Consider the following 22,101-nt stretch of genomic DNA (forward strand, 5'->3'; position numbering starts at 1 on the left):
GCTTTCACTTGAGACTTCCATCACTCCTGATCAATAGGAGCATCATTGTCTTTCGGACGTGGCAAGACACATTGTCAGTGCTTCATCACACGAGGTATCTATTTGTCATCTTAATTGGGATTCCTATTTGCCAGACATTGGTTTGTTGTTTGTGGAATCTCACATTTCAGATTTGTAGGACACATTTGAGGGGATTTCTCTCCTCTTTGATGACAGTCATTACATTTCTGTTGTCACATCATTTTCGTCTTTGGATCTTGCTCCCTATCAGTTTCCACTTAGTTCCAGCTTGTCACTTTCTTGTTTGATTGGGCACGTTCCTGATTTGATTGTAGCATCATCATCTTTCATGGACAAGGAGACACATGAGCAGTTTTCAAAGACATCATCATACATTTTAATTCTGCTTCCTACCAATTCCTATCTATAATGGGATGTAAACTTGCGTCTATACATGGTTTTGTTTCCTTCTAAGAGGAGACAAGTGGTTTGTAAACATTGGATCTTGTTTTGTCTTCAAACACTTACCATTCTTGCAGAAGATTATTCATTATGCGGGGGCTACATAGTCTCTCATTTTTCCTCTTATGGGGGGGGACTATTGATTGTATCTTCGTGATGGATGTAGTTCTTGGAGAGTATTTGCATTATCTCTTTTTTGGTAAGGAGTTTTGTCCCACAAGGATTTCTCATTTTCTCCATGTGTAAGAGATTAGTTATATGATTAGTTGTACATGGGTACCAAACATGGCCTAGTTGTCGGGACCCATCATCATACCATATTGCATTTTGCATAATAATTCTTCTCCCTAAGTTGCACTTAAGGGGAAGTATTTAAGTAAATTATTATTTACTAGTGCATAAGTTTACTTAGGTATCATATTGTCCTCCTAGGTGTTAGGTAAGCTTTAATATTATTTTATTTGCCTACACTTAGTATTGTGTGCCAATAGTTGGCAAGTAGTTGTACCTACCCTCGCACCTCATTGGTGCTTCCTCTCTCGCTCTTGCCTTTATAAGCAGAGCTCTTGTACATTTCATTTCATCTCAGCTCAATATCATTTCTTGGTGTTTAATATTCTCTCTCCTTGTGGAAGTGCTTGCAGTCGTTGATCCTAGCTTGGGAGCATTGCTCCAACATGCTCTTAAGGATGTTTCCCCTCGAAGAGACAAGCAATACTTGTTCCTCATTATGAAAATACGTAGATTTGTAAGTATTTTCAAAACAGTGTTAATTTTCAAATATTTTTGTTATGTTAATAGTAAGTGGGATCATAACACAAAGCACATTGATCTATAATAATTTGTAGATCTAGACCAGCTAAATGGTCTTTGATAGCTTACCAGCTATTTCTCACTCTTGAAGTACAGCAAAATCCCAAAAGAGATAATAAGCAATAGTTTCTAGCTAGGATCGTGTTTGGGAAGGTTGTAATGAGTTGATGGTTTTTGTTTGGTTCTTCTCAATTTGAATATTCATTTCAGCATTATGTTAGCGATCCAAAGCCATAACCTTGCTTAGATCCAACGGTTTCATACCCTTCAATAGCAGCGATACAAGTAGCGGAGGCAAGAGAAACTAAGGTCTAAGATCCATCATACCCACATGCAAAATCAAAATAAGTAGCAATGATTATATTTGATTGAGTTTACTATCGATTAGCTTTTTAAGGAAAAGCTTTCTTGGTAATCATGCAAATGAAGTTTATATATGTAAATGGAATAAATCAACATACAAAGTGTCCCATCATCCTAAGTGCTCTCATGGAATTGTGATTTTCCAACTTCCATGGAATGTTATGAACAAATGCACATGTCAAATAATGCCCTCCAAAGATTCCAACCAAATGGGAACATCCAAAATGATAGAGAAATCATTAAAATTTGAATATTTGATGAGTAGAGATTGCCTCTTGCACCTACAAACACAAAGTTAGACCACAAAAATCCAAAATTGCAACAAAAAATAGTTTTTAGTCAATGTCAAAGGGTTGACCCCTAAGATGCTCCTAGATGAGACACCCTAGGTACTAGTATGTGAGAATAGCACTCACAAAATAGAGCTAGGTGGTAGAACCACCCTTTTGTCTAGAAACAAACTACTTCTATTCACCTCTTTATACTTTCAACTACTATGAGTTTTGACTCACCACTCCTACTTCCACCTCACCATCTCCTTTAGGTTCTTCCCCTTTCTATAAAATGTAATTCCTCCTCTACTGATACAATACCCTCTTTGTCATTTCTGTGTGTATCAGCTTGCATCTCCTTCCTCATGTCCTCCAAAAGACACACTATAGTTGAAATTTCTCCATTAGATCGTTTCTCCTCAATTCCATCTAACAAACTTTCCATTAAACTCATCACTTCTAATGGAAAGAGCTGACATTTTCCTTCTACTTGGTCTTCCACCATTCCTATGCTAAGAGATCTTAGAATCTCACCCAAAAACTACTTGTGGAAATATTTAATTTTTGCTTGCACAAGTAGTGTGACAATTTTTTCAGGAAGGAATTATTTTAATTACAAAGAAATGATATACTATTACCAAATTTGAGGGGCATGATTTTCACACTACAAATAAAGGTTCAACTGGTCCCACAAGAAAAGAATGTAGGGAATATTGTAGCCAGACAGACAACAAAGCTGCAGAACACAGATTAAGCCACAAAATTGACAATCAAAGACTGCAAAGCAACAGCACTTATTGGTCTTGGGTTATCAAATGCATACTTGCATCACATTGATCTTACAAAGACCAAAAAACAAATCCAGATAGGTTCAAATAGGAGGCAAATCCAGCACAAAGTTTTCTGCAGCATATTCAGAGTTTACACAAATACATTCACCAAACTCTCTCGCATCAACAATAGAAATAAAAAGAGCATTATGATGACATGCATTGTACACCTCATGAATTCTAAGTTGGTGAATATCCATCTAATATTCAAAACGAACACTTTTAAGGGTCCATAGAGACAGATGAAGCCTATGGTCCATACACCTCTTCTGTACATGACCTGTGAGAATGCGTATAGTCTTGATCTACCTCAAAACCTAGGTTTGCATCCAATATTCGATGTTGAGCTCTTAGGGTCAAAATTTCCTCCTCTTGATCTGAATCCCAGTTGAGCCAAGATACGATGATCCAAATGAAAATTCAGATGCAATATATGCATGCAGAAGTAAAATAGAAATAAGGATTATAGCTGGAGAAGATGGAACAGAAAAAAATTAGTCGATGTTTTACACTTGAGAGAGATGTATGGTTGTGTATTTTATCATATATATTCAATTTATACTTACTAACTGGTGTTACAGATATACAGATTGCACAACCAAGAAGGCAAAAGGCTAGGTACAAAAGTTGAACTGGTTGAGACAGTTGAACTCTTGTGTGCAAGGCTTCCAATTGTGCATTGTGTCAATAAGTGCCTTTTCATAGAAGAGCTCCAGAAGTTGTGCCAAATATTTGTTTGTGCAGACTGAAACGTTGCACAATATTCTTAGGGGTTGCATAAGATTCTACATTCAGGTCTAGATTGTGTGCTACCCTATGTGTGCTAGAGTGCGTAGGGGTAGATGTGGTGTAGGTTTTGAAATCGTACACCATGATCTTTAGCATTGTGCAAACGTTACATGATGCAGAGGGCTACACAAAACCTATAAGATGTCTTTTGGGTTGCATAACATGGTTCCTAACCTTCCTAATACTACACAGGTGACACATGAAGCAAGAAGTTGCACGATATGGTTCCTAGTGCTGAATGAGTGATGCATGATGCAAGAAGTTGTGTGAGTTTCACAAGAAGCAAGAAGCTACACACAAAGTTGTTACCTCTGATGCAATTCACAAGAAGCAAGAAGCTACACACAAATTTGTTACCTCTGATGCAAGTGACTAAAGCTGGCATGCAAGGATGTGTGCTTGTGAGTTAGCATGTGGATCACCTCTTCTTGAGCTGACTTCAGCTCATCCTACAAACTTCAATCTTGAGCTCTCATGCCCAGTTGTTTAATATCAAATCATGTAAATAACCATCACTCACACTAGCAAGGTACACATGAGCTATTCAAAGTGGTTGAGGCAAGGCAGCATGCAAATCAAATAAATGGTACAATCTTAAGTAACTCCACTTTTCAGTTTCCACTCTTCACTAAAGACACAATAGGGGCCACTGCTTGTCGAGAGAAGGAAAATGGTCTAAGTGCAACTATAAAATCTCCTAAGATACCTGCACAAGCATTCAAAATATTTTGTGCAAGCACTTGCAACCCTTTGCACTACATCACAAACATCAGCAATCCTGCACGTGAAATTTGGCATAGTTTACATAGCACGCAATTGTCATACATTTACATTCCATCTCAACACGCATGGTACACACACACACACACAAGTCACTTGTCGACCACAAAACTAAATGATCAATTGCTAGAAGCAAAACAATTAGCAGTTGGAAGGCCAAGCAGTTATGGAACATGAACCGATCTGTAACTCTCTTCTTCTAACTTTTAAGTGACTATATTGTACATTAAGGCATTTGAATCTTCACACTTAAAGATCGAACAATCCAAAGATGTAGAAGTCTAGACAAACCAATTTAATGTGTTTTACACCTTTTGGGTCATGGTAGTCTTCATTCTCATCCTTACATCGATGTATCCTATTCCTCCATTTACTAATGTAAGTAGCATTCTTTTGCTAAAGTCTTCCATGCATTTGAATGTGTTTAGGTTAACCTGATTTTGTTTTCCTTCACATATTCTATAATTTTGTCTTTCACTAAGATTGGATTGTATATAATGTACCCCAAGCCACAGCATCCAAATATTCACGTGTGAAGTAGCATATTTTAGGGCCTGAATTAAAGGATGCAATGGATGTAGGCATGTATGTGACCATTAGGATTGTAAGGTGATAGAAATCAACCATGATTTTTGTGACTGCATCTATGTTTCAAGCCTTTGAAGTTGTTCAAATAAGCATAGTACTTGTGAGTAACAAGGTTTCAGAAATAAACCTGTATTAATGAATCCCTCAATGGAATGTTCGTGAAGTTTATGGATCACAACAGAAGTGCAAGAAGCAAGCCAAGAGAAGAACCATTATTAAACAGCCAGAAAGTTATTCTTTATTTGGGGCTTTAAATGCCTCCAATTAAGAACAATGTGCAGGCTGCTTACTTTCAAGTTTTCAACCAATCAGAACAGCAATCTCCCAGACAAAAACATTGACACTCTTAAGATAGTTGATGAAGAATAAAATCCCATTCAACAGAGATAGAGGGTGAATCCTTATCTTTTCATTGTTTTGTTGGGACTGAAAGTATTCAAATTAGAGAAAAAGTCATCTTAAGTTTAATCATGGACATCATCAAGGGAGACATCTAAAGTGGAATATTATAGTATATTTGAATTCATCTTGAAAATTCAAGCACTGTCAAAAAGAACAGGGTTCTGAATTTTGAGTCCAAGTTGAAGGAATTGTGAAACAGATAAATAGTGGACTCAATTATGTCAATGGTGGTTTCACAACTATTAGGGCTGTTTTTTAATTGCTTAAAGTAATAGTTTTGCAAAATGAGTGACTATGTTACAAGCAATTTTAAAGGCAACATTGTAACAAGCAACATTCAAATGATAGTGATTTCTTTAAGGGCCCCGACTGAGATTTGTTAAAGGCAGCGCTCAGCTTTGAAAAGGTGTTAAGTTTGTAAAACTACAAAGACCATGGTGGAGAATGGGTAGCAGTGCTTCATTCTTTTAGAGTTTTCCCACATTGGATTTCTCCAAGGAAACTTCTTATGTCTATCTCTCTTTTGCTAATGTGTTTGATTCATTTATTGCAATTATTTCTCTATCCCGGAAAACCTGAGGGAGCTTAGGAAACAAATTGAATGTATAAGCACAAGTGTAGTGATTGTTCTGAACAATGATTGGGAATAAGATTATTATAATGGGAGTAAGAAAGGTTAGGAATGGAAAAATGATATGCAATGTATGTAGCATCTAAGATTGTGTGTGTAAAATTGCAAAAATGAAATGTATGATGTAGATTAACAGCCATACGGTTATTGAAAGCAACAAGTATGTTATATCAATAGCATGGAAGTTGTGAACATACAAGAAAATAATTCTGAATTAATAATTTGTGCAGGGGAATATCCTTGTCAATTATAGATCATATCAGGCATACCCAACTATCAAATATTATAACAGTTATAGTAATAATGTTAAGCAAATTAAAAAACACAATGATACAATATACACACAACTAGCCAACCCTGAATTTCTACACAGAAAATGCACAGCAGCGATAGTGGGAGAGGTTATGTTGCAAGTACTCCTGCATCTGGTTCTAATGAACCAATTGCTACTTTGGATGCTTTTGACAATAATATGTTTCATGTAGTTCTTGAGTTTGTCTATGACCATTAATATTTTCCTTTTTTCAACTCATTTAATATTTTGAATGATAAATTATAATCAATGTTTTCGTTATGATTTGGTTATCAATTGCAATAACATTGATATTACCCTAGTGACTTACTAAATAAATAATAAATCAATCCACACCCACTTACCGGGTCCACTTTTCCAGAGATATTGTTGCAAAAAAATATTGGCTGATTGAACTTCTCCCCATGGATGTAAAGCTGTAGACACAATAACACATCCAATTATAAATTGATCAAAATGACAATGGTATCAAAATTTATGTCTGTTCACATCATTAACCAGAATCTTTCCAAAACATCAGAAAATCAGAATCAAGTTTTGAGCATTGTATTATAATATTATTTGAATTTTGTAATTCACCCATTTATGATCAAACAACTAAGCCTAGCATGTTGGAAGTCCATTGCGGTAGATTATAACTCATTCATGACTTAGACTTTAAAATGTCCATATTGTTGCCTAGGCTTTGCATCTCTTCAACAGCTCATACAATGAGAAAAAAAGATAGCTCTAATTCCTTTATGGTGGGATTTTTTCTTTGTTAATTTTGGAAGAATTTGTCCTTGATTTTACAAACTTATGAAGAGCCTTTTCTTTTTCCAACTTCAGAAAGTTTCATCCACATTTTTTGCAAGTGTGCATTATGTAAACAAGGAAGCTCCTTTCAACATAACCCTCCCTATGGAAAACAATTTCTTTTTTTTATTTGTACAGTTGCCAGAAAAAAAATGGTGGTTTCCCTTTTCATTACTCTTCCACTTCTCTTCACAAATCAAGAGGACTGAGGACGCAGTTATGATACATGGAACCTTGTCAAGAGAAAACAATCTTTATAAAATTGCTTGAAGCTTAAAAAACAGCTTTATATTATGGCACAACTATTTCCAGCAAACGTACAACAACAGGTGGAGAAAAAAGCTTTCTTTTAAGCATGGTGACTTCTTTGTTTGCGCCCTCCAACGACATTGAATAACATTTAGAAGGTTTCTCTTTCTTAGACATGTTGCAGCTGTTTGCCCAAGGTAACAGGTCTAGGGCTCACCCAAAAAAATTGCTTGAACTTTTTAAAGGCTCTTTTCTCTTGCCTTTGTGTTACATGTCAATTGCATATCCAGTACCTATGGGAAGAAAAAAAATAGAAGAGCTTTACAAGAGAAAAAGCTTTCCATTAAATCAGTATTCTTAAGATTAGAAGTGGCAATTTCAGAGGTGGTGATGGCTAGAGTTAAAGAGAAATCTTTTCATCTTGTGGTAAAGAAATGTTCCAGAATTGGGAGAGGTGCCTAACTGGAGTAACATAAAATTATGACAAGTCCTTGTCTCAAATAATTTATACACTAGACATATTATAAATTTATCTGGACAGTAAGCTAAAATTGTGTAAATTCTGCTTACACATACACAGTTTCTTAATTTTCCAAAAGTCTGATTATTACAATTATGGACTATGGAATCCTCAAATCTCTAGTAATAAATATTAACATATACATATAGATATAAGCATACTGAAAGTTCCTAAAAAAAAGAGATTTACTAGAAGATAAATTTTATTGAGAATTATTTTTCCCAAGAAAAGCTGTGAAAATTTTGTATGCATCTACACAATTAAGTTATTGGTGTGACTATGAATGTTAATGGCCTACACAAATATTTAATAATAAATAATAAGCCTAGCTATTAACAGATTTTCAAACTCTTTGCAAAACAAAATGCATAAAATGTATAGTCCTCTATAAAAAAGAAAATACACAATTGGATCTCATTCAGGACATTCGGAATCTTTTGCATATCAGCAACGATGGTTGTGCTTTGGCCCCATTGAGAGGAAGACTGAAATTGAACTTCGATGGAGCCTCACAATAATTCTGGGATCTCACTGCAAGATGTATTATTAATTTAGTAGGAATGAAGAGAGATTCCTCATATGGGTGATCGCAAACAAACTCCCAACCATGAAGCCAAAATGGAAGCTTTACTTGAGGGATTGAAAATCTGTGAGGAAAAGAAAATCACTTCCATCAACATAGAAGGTGATTCCTTGCTTTGTGTAGATGCTATAAACTCAAGAAGATAGATAAACAGGAAATTGACGAAGACGATTGATGTGTTTTGTAATCAAATGTAGGATTACTCCAAGCACATCTACCAAGATTCCAATTCCGCAACAGCTTACTTGGCCAAATTACAACATCAAGCACATCTACCAAGATTCCAATTCCGCAACAGATCACTTGGCCAACCAAGGTGGCAAGCAAGCTAAGAAGTTAAAGGTGTCTAATCAAGCTGAAGCTTGGGACAGCTTATGTTGAATCGTAGGCTTCAAGACAACTGCAAAGCATGATAGAGTGACGAGAAGTGACACACTTGAGCAAGTGGATATCCCTAGATAATAGATATTATTCAGAGATATGTTGATCAGTATGGGAATCTGGTTGCTTCTTGCAAAGTGATTTTTTTTATTTTGATAAGGACTCTTTAGGCAAACCATGTTTGCAGCAGCTGCAAAGATGATGAACAGAGTCTCCATTGTTCGAATGCACTATGGGTGCCTGGACAAGGATTTTTCTATGCAAATTGGGCATCTTTTTAGTCTTATCATTCCCCAAGTATCTTGTCAAGGCGTTTGTGGATTTGAAGTTGTTAAAAGGCAGGCATGTCCATGATAATGTGCAGGAGTTTCTGATGAGAATTGACAATTGCATTGGGAAGGCAAATGTGCAGGAAGCTAGTGGCCAACAAGATTGTTAATAGTTTCTAGCAAGATCTTGCATTTGTGTCCATCTCCAACCATGATAGCAAGGCAGCCACATATATACTGGGGGGAGGGGGAGAAGGAAACGGGGGGTGTGGGGGTCTTGAACGGAGCAGCAATGAAGGAGAATGGAGAATGCTGATTTTAAGGGAGTGTTTTCAGCTAATCGACAAATACTTTCTGCTTTGTAACTTTGACAAGCACGGGAGCCACAATGCCCATTGCTCAAACTTGGTATCCCCACAGCATATGAAGAGATAGGAGGAGTTGCATACAGCTCTTTTGTTTATTTCATTAGGTAGCAATCAAGAAAGACTTTTGGTCCATACATTGCATTTTTGTTGGGAGCTGCCCCTTGGCAGCATCTTACCTATCAACCAAAAAAGCAAAATACTATGGCTGTGCACTACATCATGGAATGCTCTAAAATGAAAATGGCTAGAAATTTATGTGGTTAGAGATTCAAGAAAGAAAGAAAAAATCTTTGAGAAATAGTGACTGAAATACAACAATATTAAAAGGCAAATTTAGCAATTGTAAACACCACTGCTAGTATATATCCAATACTGCTCTGAAAATAAAAAGCTTGCTAGAACTCGATGAAAAATGTTAAACAAAGAAGAGAATAGATATCCACTGCCATATAAAAAATAAAGCCAAGATAATTAACATGTTAACATGATAAGTGATTCATAATTGAAGTTTATAACATTACCAAGGGTAGGTCAAAAGCCACAAAGGGCCCAACAGGCTTATATGCAACAAACACCATTCGAACATTTGACAAATATATTGTCCCTTTTGTGTAAACTTTACCACCAGGAGCTCTGTTCAAAAACATTGAAATAGATATTCAGTAAACTCCAACTGCTTAAACTGAAGTAAAAGATACTGTTTTATACTAAAGAATTTAATCAATAACAAATCACTAAAAAAATTCATGACATAGCCACACCCACTCCTTTATAGAACACCATTTGAAACACTTAACATAAAGCTAAGTAATAGGATAAATTCGTAGTACTAGTTTCTGAGCCAAACAATCATGTGAATAGAAACAGCATCTTCTTAATGCCGTAATTGTTATTATTATATGCTGAATATTCATATGCCGAACAAAGCTATGAGTTTTGTTTTAAATCAAGAATTGAAATCTAAATATAGTCCAACAATGAGACTTATTTTTCCAACCCCTTATGATATCTGTCTGCCATATTTAATAGTTCCAGATTATTTAGTAATAGAGAAATCTCACAAATTGATAACTGTTATGGCCCAGAGCATTAGGCAAACCTACTGAGATGATTTACCAAAGTTTATTTTGTGTCAGAATTCAAAACACCAATGGACTTAATAGTTTGTGGGGTGTACTAAAGAGAATCTTTCAGATTTACTTGTCCAGACCATAAGACCTTACTTCTGGGCATGTGGAACACTTGAAAATATAAGTAGAAAAGTAACATATAAATTTGTCTCCAAATGTTAGCACTGTGAGAAGGCTAGAGGTCCTTACTCACTAAACCAGTTTCCAGAAGTTGCAGTTACACATTACATTTTGATGCATTTTCCAAACTAAATCAAACATGCAATGTGCATACCATAGGCATGCCATGCATATTTTTTATTCTCTCCTCTTGACAAGTTGATTATTTTGAAAAAACAAAACCCCAAGTATTCTAACTGGTACAAAATAATATACTTCCAGGATGTTAACATTTATTGCAAAGGTAAAGCAGATCAGAGAATTTAATCCAGCAAGAAGCTACAAGGCAATGATATCAGAATTGCAGCCCACAAGCCACATAACCGTCAATCAAACTTTCCTCATAAAGAGAGCATGGCTGTGAATGCTAGATATGACAACAATGAAGAAATAAGAATTTTAGGAATCCATGTCTCTAAACTTTGAAGGACAAGATTAGAAGGGTTCCATTTCATAGGTAACAGGTTAATAAATAAGAAAAAATAAAGTAAAATCAAATCAGTGAATTTAGTGCAATATTGACTCAAAGTAGCCGTTAAATTTACAAATTTTGCTCAGGGATCTATGTTTAACAAAGATTCTATGTCATCAATAAGTAATAACAGAAGATGTATTAGAAAAAATATTGGGTAACAATAAATCAGGAAATCCACTGCATTGCTGACTCAAAGTAGTCCCCCTGAAATTTAAATATTTGCTCAGTTGAGATGCAGGTTGCTTGATTTCAGCAGAATGCCATTATTTGTTTTAGCTTAAATATAAGGATATCAACCATGGATAGCCAACCTTGAGATTTTCTGAACCTATTTAAAAATTCTTCAAGAAACAGATGTCACTCAAACTGATTGTAGGTAACTTTACTAAACTATGAAATATTTATTCAATTTCCTTTTAGAAATGTTTGGCACATTTGACTTACCATGCATACAACAGCAGATAACTGTACCAAGTTAACACAGCTAAAACTCAACATTTGAAATACTACAGATTCATTTATACATGAAAGTTTTTTAAAATTGTGTTAGATGATTGAAATGAAAATCCTTTGTCTTGTCAACCATAATAACAATACGTGGCGAATAGCCATACTTGGTCTCTGCAAAACTAGCAAATCTTGACTATTACAAATGACATCCTTGACTCACTAACAAGCCCTTCTTTCTGTGTTTCGAGCTATGTCACAAGGTTCGAGTTCATATTCAAATTCATCAACGATAAAATTCAGATGAAGTTAGGCATGGGAAAAAATTTCGCAAAAAAAAAAATTGTGATTAAAATTCAATTTATAGAAATTTGTTATTTACTATATAATTAATACATCCACAAAAATAAACAATATTATGTTATATTTGAATACATTATAATAAATTTAAAACATATAATATAAAAAATGTTTGAGTTGTTTCCACAATGGTTAAGAATGTTGATTGGATAGTATAAAATGCCCAAGCACAATCAAAAAAGGCTTGCAATTATTTGAATTTAATTCTAATACCATGGCATGATCTCCAACTGTCACAGTGGTTCCAGATGCTTCTACGCATCAAAGTGACATGTAGATGCATCAAATGTTTGAAAGCTGTCACAAATGCCCTCATTTCAAATTCCCAAGCAGTAAGAAATTGTGTATGGCAAACATAAATCGCCTCACCCAAAGAAATTAGATTCTCTAATATGAGTGACAATGCTTTGTGTCAGAGAAGAATACATTGTCATGAAAATAAAATGCCCTGTTATGGAAGGAGGCACGAGGTTGTGAATGATTTTCAAGATTTGAGTGTGAAGGCAAAATGGTTGTGACTTGTGGGTAATTTGTTTGACAAAATGACAGAGTTGAATGCAAGAGGGTAAAATGCTTGTTGTAAAAACATTATTTTATTGCTAGTGAAATGGATCAATGTCCGAAGTTGAACATTTTCACAGTTGGGTAAAGTTTTTACACGAAGGTAAAAAATTTGCATGAAAATACAAATGAAGCTGTGAAAACCAGCTGCAGTTTGCAAATTAGGACAGACAAGAGGGAAATTTGAGTGTTGGTGGTGCAGAGCAAATTCCATTACACGTCTATTTTGAGTACAATTCAACTCATCCTTGCCATGTCAACCCAGTTTAGTTGGAAAGTCCATCAAATGGACATCAAGAGTGAATTCCTCAATGGTGAGTTGCAGGAAGAAGTCTATATGACGTAGCCTCTTGGTTTCAAGGTTGTTGATAAAGAACACCAAGTAGGAAGAGTAGTGAAAGCACTCTATGGCCTGAAACAGGATCCTTGGGCTTGGTACATAAAAATTGATAAGTACCTCGGTGATCAAAGCTTTCAAAGGAGTCCTTATGATTCCAATCTATATGTAAAAACTACTAGTGGTGATATTCTTCTACTTGTCATCTATGTTGACAATCTGATTATTACTGGTAGTTCAACACTTTTGATCGAGCAAATCAAATAGAGTTTGTGCCAGTCATTTGACATGACCGACTTGGGAATTGTGCATTACTGCTTAGGTGTTGAGGTTTGGCAAACAGATGGCAGTATCTTTATCTCTCAGTCGAAGTATGCTAGAAGTCTGCTGGATAAGTTTCGGATGCACGATTGTAAACCTACATCCACACCTATAGAGAAAGGGCTGAAGTTGTCAACCAAATCGGATTCACTTGTGGTGGATGAATCAACATTCAGGCAACTAGTGGGTAGTCTCATCTACCTCACCGCCACTAGACCTGACCTCAATTATATTGTGAGCTACATCTCTCGCTTCATTGCAGCTCCTAAAGTTGATCACTAGGTTGAAGCGAAGTGTGTGTTGAGATATGTGAAGGGCACTTTGGACTTTGGCATTCTGTATGGCAAAAGCAAAGATCCTAGACTCATTGGCTCCGCAAACTCGGATTGGGTAGGTTTTGTTGATGACGGGAAGTCTACATCTAGGTATGTCTTCAGTCTGGGCACTGGTTGTAATGTCCCCTACCTGATTAACATAATTAATCTATTTCAATGTACTAAAATTGAATCATAAAGCCAATCATTGATATTCTTCAATTTATTAGTTATTAACAAGTGCTTATTTATTTTCCTCATTAGATGATTAATTTCATTATTCATAGTTCTTAATATAGATATCAAACCCTGCTACTACTTCAGTTTTAAGGGAGAAGGGTCTATGTATGTTACCAAAGCGCTTAGAGACCAAATACAATAGGTTCCCTCAAAGTTTATATATCCAGGCCCTTAACTATACCCTCAAGGCTTATGGGTCTTTGATCCCCACCCTATCTTGGGACTTAACCTATTGCTTGGATTTAGACTGCCCCTCTTTGGAACATCTCATCCCCGTCTTCTTAAATACTGATAATAGCAGCAAGAATGAATAGCATATACATATTCTCTTTAATGTTTATTTAAGAGTTCTTTCTGATTTTACAATCTAATATCATTATTTTCTATTCAAGATATTATATGTATATATATATATATATGAATTAAATTATATTATCAATTATTAATTTATTTGCTAATTATCTATTGTATAGATTATTAATACCACTGCTGCCTAAAAACATTAGTTGTTAGACTTAGTATAATTGTGGTTGTAAAGGCAGACAGATCTGACATGAGTCAGATGCGTCAGATCTGGTCTCCCACTATATATAAAATTAAATACGACTCATACGTATTGCAATCTATATTAATATTACTGTTAAATTCTGCAAAAAAAACATTATCAGGTTTCATATATTAAGCATACGTATTAAGCACATCCCTATGCATACCACCAAGAACAAGGATGTTACTGCCTGTAACTTAAAGTTTTGATTTCATCTAATCGATGGTGATCAATCCTTACCAATAAAAATCGGTGACTGCCTTTCCAGCCTTAGTTTGACCGAACTGCTTTTCCCTTAAGCATTCGATGCCTTTTTCCTAACTTCCTATTCCTGTCCTCTTCAAATATCATGGAGGCTATTTATTTACCTCCGCTGGTGGTGGAGAGCCACCCTTCAGTGGCAGTGACCCCTTTGAAAGGTCGTTGCCTTTCCTTTTTCCTTAATCGGCAACAGTCACACTCATTCCCATTAATAACATAAAAATCATAATTATTCATTAATAATACCATAAATATATTAATAATTGATAATAATTATTCTTATCTAATTAAATAATTACTATTAATAGTGTATTTATATTCTTGGACTAAATTTATTATTTTATTTATTTCTGATTTCATTGGTATGTTAAGGAACATAATAAATTCATTATTAAGTAGTTCATTCAAATCTTTAATTTGAATGAACAAATAACTCATAATTAAATAATTAATACATAAGCATATTCAGATACTGATTATTACTATTTGACAATATGGGGACATTACACTGATGCAGTCACATGGACCAACAAGAAGCAGCAGGCGGTAGCTCTTCCCTCAACCAAAGTAGAATATCGGGGAACTATTAAAGCAGCTTGTGAGGTCGTTTGGCTTCGAAGGATGCTTTCTGACATGCAAATGTCTCAAGCAGGTCCTTCACCCCTCTTTTGTGACAATCAAGGGATGCTCAAACTTGCCAAAAATCCATTCTTCCATGAACGAACCAAGCATGTTGAGCTTCATTGTCATTTCATCAAACAACTTGTCAAAAACGGATCAGTTCAGTTACAATATATTCCAACTGAGGATCAGACTACAGACATCCTCACCAAGTCTCTGAGCCCGAACAAGTTTGTAAAATTTAGAAGGCAACTTGGTGTAGTTGAGAGATCGACCATAAAGGGAGGGTATTAGATTAATATTTGCATATCTTATTATTAATGGTCAATAATGTATTTCTAGTTAAATTAGAAAGAGATTAGATTCTCTCTAATTTAGTCTTATGTTATTGATTGTTTCTTTAGGAAACGTCGTCAATGTACGTGCCTATATGTACATTCAAATCTGTTAAATAAATCAAGCAATTACCATTGTTTAACATGCATATTGTGTGCAAACATATTGCATGTATAAATATGCATATTGTGTGCATATATATTGCAAGTTTATATATGCACATATATTGAATGTATACATGCAATGTGTATTTGTGTATATGCATGTCTATAAATAAACATATACACATATATTTACATGCATGTAATTATGTATATATATATGAATATATATTGAATGTATATATACAATATGTATATGTAATTTTATATATATATATGAATATATATTGAATGTATGTATACAATATGTATGTGTATATATGTATATGTATATACATAAACATATACACACATGCACTGCAAATATATGTATAGAGATACAAACATATAAGCATGTGTGTGTGTGTGTATACTGTCTATATTTGTATATGTATATACATAACACACACATATTTACATGCAACATGTATATGTATATGTATATGTATACACACACACATATAAGTTTAAAAATAGGAATTGATTCATGTAACCACATAACATGAATCAAATAAGAAAAACAACCATAAAATACTACTCAAAAGTCAATTTGTCAAACTCAATTATCATGATATCTGTGAGTGTATTGTACACATGTATCCAACCCAAGTTTTTTCCCTGTACCAGCAAACTCAACCCCAACTTTTTTTGCCATACTGGCATACTAGAGTCACCGAACACAGATTTTAATGGACTAAAATGAAAATAGGAATTGAAAAAAATCATCTGGGTTGAAGTTCCAACTACTAAATTTCATATTATCTTCAGAAAACCAATCCATCTGAAATGTAGTGATTGCTACCACCTATAAATCTGAAGGCTTTGACAAAATTAGAGGCCAGGACTAATACATAGGTATCTATGTTACCGATAATAGAATGGCCAGGGGCCATCACATTCTGAATCCCATGGAGAACCCAACATTATTACACCGTCTTCTGGCCTGCACCAAATGGCTGAGGAAACTGGCAGAAAAACACATTAATAAAACATTAACCCGACAACCAGTCCAACATATGTTCACAGTAATTATGTCTTCACTCTTTTGATCTGTCCTACTAGGCTCTCCACAAAGATGGACATCTGTTCAATTAGTCTCCTGTGGGGAATTTATAATAATTTTTTTACTGTACATTTCATATTTTAAATTCCAATTGAAGCATAACATCTGGTGAAACTATGCAAAAATTAAGGTAACTGTCCTTTTGTGAATAAAGTTTTATTCTTATTTATTTGCCACACCAACCTGAATAAGATACATCTTTATCCTTGTAGGAAGTTAAATACGTTGTAATTTCTTGGGTGTTGGTGATTGATGTAACTTAATAAGTTATTACATCAATGTTAAAAAATATAAAATTTCTTAACCCTAAATTATTAAAATAATATAGTAATATTGATCTAATGGTCATCTTATTCATTTAGTTACTATTTAGAAACTTATGTTTATGTCTTTCGTCTTTAGTTAGTTCTAGGAAGTTTATTTTCTGTCTTTCGTGTTTCTATTCTCGATCATTTCTGTTATGGAAAGATCGTCTTGTAATTTTTTATATAAGGAGTATTCCTCTCCTTAATTTTGTTTTTGTTTTTTAAAGAAAAAGGGGTAAGAATCTATTAAATCAGAAAAGACAGTACAAAGTAGAGGAGCACCAAGCTCAAAAGAAAGATCCTAGAAGGACCCCAACTGAGTCATCTTGTCTTCTTTAACAATCATCTCGAGAGATTGAGCATAATCCAGGGGGAGTTGTCCCCAATCACCCACATTCCAGCCACCCATTCTCTCAGAAGCCCACTTAGCTAAACAAACGGCAGCCCTATTCCACTCACGGGGAACATAACAAAAAGAAACTGACTCCAAAGAGTCCTTCAAATAAAGGATCTGCCTACCCACCACTGCCAAATGCCACTCAACATCATCCAACCTCTGCCGGTTTAGCATATCAATCACAACTTGAGAGTCTGACTCACAAACAATCCTTTGCCATCCGAGAGCACATCCTCTCTCCAAAGCAACCAGAATAGCCACAACCTCCATAAGGTTATTAGTATGCAAGCCCTTATACATAGAAAAGATAAAAATAACATTTCCAAAGCTATCCCTACCAATTCCTCCAACTCCAGCATGTCCAGGATTCCATCTAGAAAACCCATCAGTATTAATCTTCAAGGTCCCCACCAAAGGAGGAGACCCCACTTACCAACATGTTGAGCCTTCCTTTTTGTTTGCCTACCCTTAACCTGTTGCCTCTTATGAAAACCATCTTCAGAATTATCACCAAAAATCATCAAATCATGAACTTGTACATCTCCAAGGTCAATGTCTATAGAGAGATCACACTTAGCCGATAGAGTTTCCTGAACCATGCTAATGACTCTCAACCAAACCTGCTTAGCCCCCTTCCTCTTATCATGAAAGATCATGCGGTTTCTTTCTAACCACACTTGCCAAATAATAAAACAGGGGCCAATCTCCCAAGCCACCTGGAGGAAAGAAGTCTTAGCAGGAGGATGTCCAAGACTATTCCAATAATCAACCAAAGAACCAGCATGCACACAAGTATGCTTCCAAGCTCCCCACCACCAATGCCATATCTCTATACTGAAAGAAAAGGTGAGAACTAGTCTCCTCATGTCTACTACAGAGAGTACAAATAGAAGGCCCTTGGAAGCCACGCTTTTGAAGATTCTCCCAAGTGAGACATCTGTTTTGAACCACCAGCCACAAGAAGAAATTACACTTGGGCCAAGCAAATCTGTTCCAAAACTGCTTCCACCAAGGCACATGCACCTCCCCGAAGGTCATCCTATCTAACTCATGGTAACCTGATGCCATAGTAAACTTGCCCTTAGGATTAGGACCCCAAGCAAAAGTATCAGCTCCTTTTAAAGAATTGCACATTCTACCATTTAAAATTTTGGCAAGATCCTCCCTGTCCTTCACTGAACCTCCAGGAGGCCACTCATGTGGTTCCTTCCATCTGACCACCTCCCCTTGCCCCACTCTTAGAGAGACTTTAAAATCCTCCACCCTACTCCAACCAGCATCAAGAAAAATGGTACTAAGAGACCGAAGATGAGGAAATTGAGAAAGAATGGGGGGGAACCCATCCCAGGAATCACACCAAAACAAGGCCTCAGCACCCTTGTTACAAATCCAAAAAAGGCCTTGCTTAACCAACTGAGCCCCTCTCTTAAGAGTATTCCAAATAATAGAACCACTACTAGACAAAATACACCGAGGAACATCCTTTCCATCCACTCCCCCTAAGTACTTGACATTGAGAATTTTGGCCCAAACTTGATCCTGATTGATACACCACCTCCAAAAGAGTTTGGCAGCAAGAGCACAACCATTCATGCCTGCTTGATGCAAACCCAAACCACCATCCTGTTTAGATCTACAAACAGAGTCCCATTTAACCAGACTCCACTTCGAAGAAAGTAAGTTACCTGTCCATAAGAATTGCCGAGAAAGGGCATCAAAATCCTTAATGAAGCTGGCCAGAGCCGTCTGCACAAAGCACTTTAGGAGCACCACTCTGCCCGCAATTGAGAGCCATCTATTAGTCCAATGACTGACCTTATGCCGAAGCTTATCCAAGATTTCCTGCCAGAAACCCCTAGGCACCCAACTTGCTGAGAGAGGAATTACAAGGTAGACAAAAGGGAGAGACCCAATTTGGAACCTTAAAATACCAGCAATCCTGGCTTGAATAGGAGCAGGGGTATTAAAAAAGAAAATAAAGGATTTCCCATCATTGATCTGCTACCCCAAGGCTCTCAAATAAATATCTAAAGCTCTTATGAAGTTGGTAGCTTCATTAATTTTGGCCACACCCATAAGAGCAGTGTCATCAACAAACTGAAGATGAGAAGGAGGAGGAAGACCAGGACCCCATTTCCAATCCTAAATCAAGCCATGACTAATTCTAGACTTGATAAATCTTCCTAATCCTTTGGCCATTAAAATAAACAAATAAGGGGAGAGAGGATCCCCTTGCCGGAGGCCCCTTGAAGCACCAAAAAGTTTAGTAGGCTCACCATTAATAAGAACCGCAAATGAGGTGGAGGTAATACAACTCAAGACCCAGCTGATCCATTCCATACTAAACCCAAAAGCAATAAGGACTTTATGTAGGAAACTCCATTTGACCCTATCATAAGCTTTGGCCATATATAACTTAATGAACATAGCTTTCTCCTTAGAAGCTGCCATAGAGTGCACAACTTTTGCTGCCACAATGATCCCATCCAATATTTGCCTTCCAGCCACGAAACCACCTTGTTCAACAGATATAATCTTTCCAACCACGGTTTAAGACGTTCAGCAATCAGCTTTGTGATAATTTTATAGAGCACATTGCACAATGCTATGGATCTAAAGGAATCCAAGGAATTTGCACCCTCCTTTTTTGGAGTGAGAGCAAGAAAAGTAGCATTCGTAGCCTTGAGCATTTGCTTGCTCATGAATGATTCCTGCACAACTTCCAAAAGATCCATCTTAATGATTTCCCAGAATTCTTGATAGGATTCAATGGGGACCGGGAAACCATCAGGCCCTAGAGCTTTTACCCTTCTTCATTCCAAACACCACAGCTTCAACCTCAACAATTAATATGGGCTTACAAAGGATTCCATTCATTTCATCCGTAACTATGGAGGGAATACAATCAAGCACCAACCCTTCCTCCCTACTAGCAGGAGCAGAATCCTCTGCAAACAAGTTCTCAAAGTATCTAGTGGCTTGCTGAGTAATGTCACTCTGAGAGGAAAGAAGAACTCCATCTAAGGAAAGGAGAGAATTAATGAAACTTCCTTGTCTTTTTCCCTTTACAGTATAATGAAAGAACTTTGTATTTCTATCCCATTCCTAAAGCCAATCAACCCGAGCCTTTTGTTTCCAATAAATCTCTTCTCTAAGCTCCCATTCCTCTAATTCCTTAACCGCTATAGCTTCTTCTCCTAATAAGGCAGCAGATAAGCCATGATCTCTGATTTGACAGGTAATAGCATCAACCCGCATCTGAGCACATCTTTTAGCTAAAAAGATATTGCCAAAATGCGACCTGTTCCGTCTTTTTAACTTATATTTAATGAAATGCAATTGCTTGACAAACGAGGACATAGCAATCCCATAAGCAAGCCTTCCCTCATTCCACCAATTGAACATAAAGTCATGGAGTGAAGAATCCCAAAGCCACATCAGCTGAAACTTAAAAGTGGGATTCTTAGCCACACCAAACCTGACAGCTAGTAACTTGATCGGCCAATGATCAAAACCTCTTCAGTCTAAAATTTATAAACAGGTAGTCCAACTATCCTCCATCCAGTAGCAAGAGACAAGGAATCTATCCAACCTTTGATCCACACCTTCTATTATTCCAAGTGAACATCCCATTATTAGGTTTGGCATCAAATACCCTTAGAAATTCAATATTATTCCACAAAAGCTCTGCAGAAGATTCTAATCTTGCATTTCCTCCTCTTTTCTCTTCCAAACAGGAGATAGCATTAAAGTCACCTGCCAAAATCCAAGGAAATAAAGGGCCAAGAGATCGAACAAACTGAACATGAGACCAAAGCAAAGATTTACCCCTAAGATCAATAGGTGCATAGATATTAATTAAGAGGAGAGTCTCCCCAGTCACACAGCAAGTTGCCACCAATGAGATAGAGGACCTGCAAGAGATCCACCATAATGGTACCAACCTCTGCGGATCCCACAAAATAGCCAAACCTCCAGAGTTACCCTGAGCCCCGATGCACTGACAGTAACATCTATGCCAAATTACAGATGCCTTATCAAGCATGCCATCAACAGATAACTCAGTTTCCTGAATGAAGACCACATCAGGAGAGCAAGACCCAATCAAATCACGAATAGCCTTTTGTCTGGGGGTACTATTCAACCCCCTTACATTCCAAGAGAGGTATTTTTGAGAGGAGGGAAAGTGAGAATCAATAGTCTTTAAAGTACCGGATTCCACCAACATCTCTCCAACCAGCTTGACCTTCTCTTGATCCTTCTTCCTACCCACCTTAGCGATCTTCTCAGATAACCCTTTTTTTAAATTCTTTTGTTGAATACCCAACACCGATGAAGTATCCTTACTTTTGCTGCCCCGAAGTGAGTCTTTCTCCAAAGGCACCCTCGAGCAAGCCAAACTTGATCTCTCTTGTATTTCAATACCTCCACTAGACCTCAAAACACCTAAATCCTCCAAAGGTACGTCCGTATCCATTTGCACCCCTAAATTGAACTCTTGGGATCCAACTTGATTATCAGTACTCTGATCCTTATCAATAATCCTTGGAACCAAAAGCTCCTGACCACTCGGCATATTAGCAAGAGCCCCATCAAATTGGTCTAAATCATCCAAAACCTCAAACTTGTTAAATACCTCATCACATTAGAGTCCTTTTTTGTCCTCGTCCTTTATTACG

At 36.4% G+C, this 22,101-nt stretch overlaps 1 protein-coding gene across 1 annotated transcript in view; it reads right to left on the minus strand.

Annotated features, from left to right (window-relative positions):
• Positions 1-22,101, minus strand: part of LOC131039536 (uncharacterized) — a 54,868-nt gene that overhangs the window by 27,181 nt on the left and 5,586 nt on the right. The window contains exons 2-3 of the mRNA XM_057972356.2: positions 9,930-10,041; positions 6,588-6,659 (exon numbers count right to left, since the gene is read on the minus strand). Coding sequence (XP_057828339.1) covers positions 6,588-6,659; positions 9,930-10,041 — 184 coding nt within the window. The remainder of the gene's footprint in view (positions 1-6,587; positions 6,660-9,929; positions 10,042-22,101) is intronic.

The sequence above is a fragment of the Cryptomeria japonica genome, chromosome 9, assembly GCF_030272615.1.
Source record: "Cryptomeria japonica chromosome 9, Sugi_1.0, whole genome shotgun sequence".
Classification (NCBI taxonomy): Eukaryota; Viridiplantae; Streptophyta; class Pinopsida; order Cupressales; family Cupressaceae; genus Cryptomeria; species Cryptomeria japonica.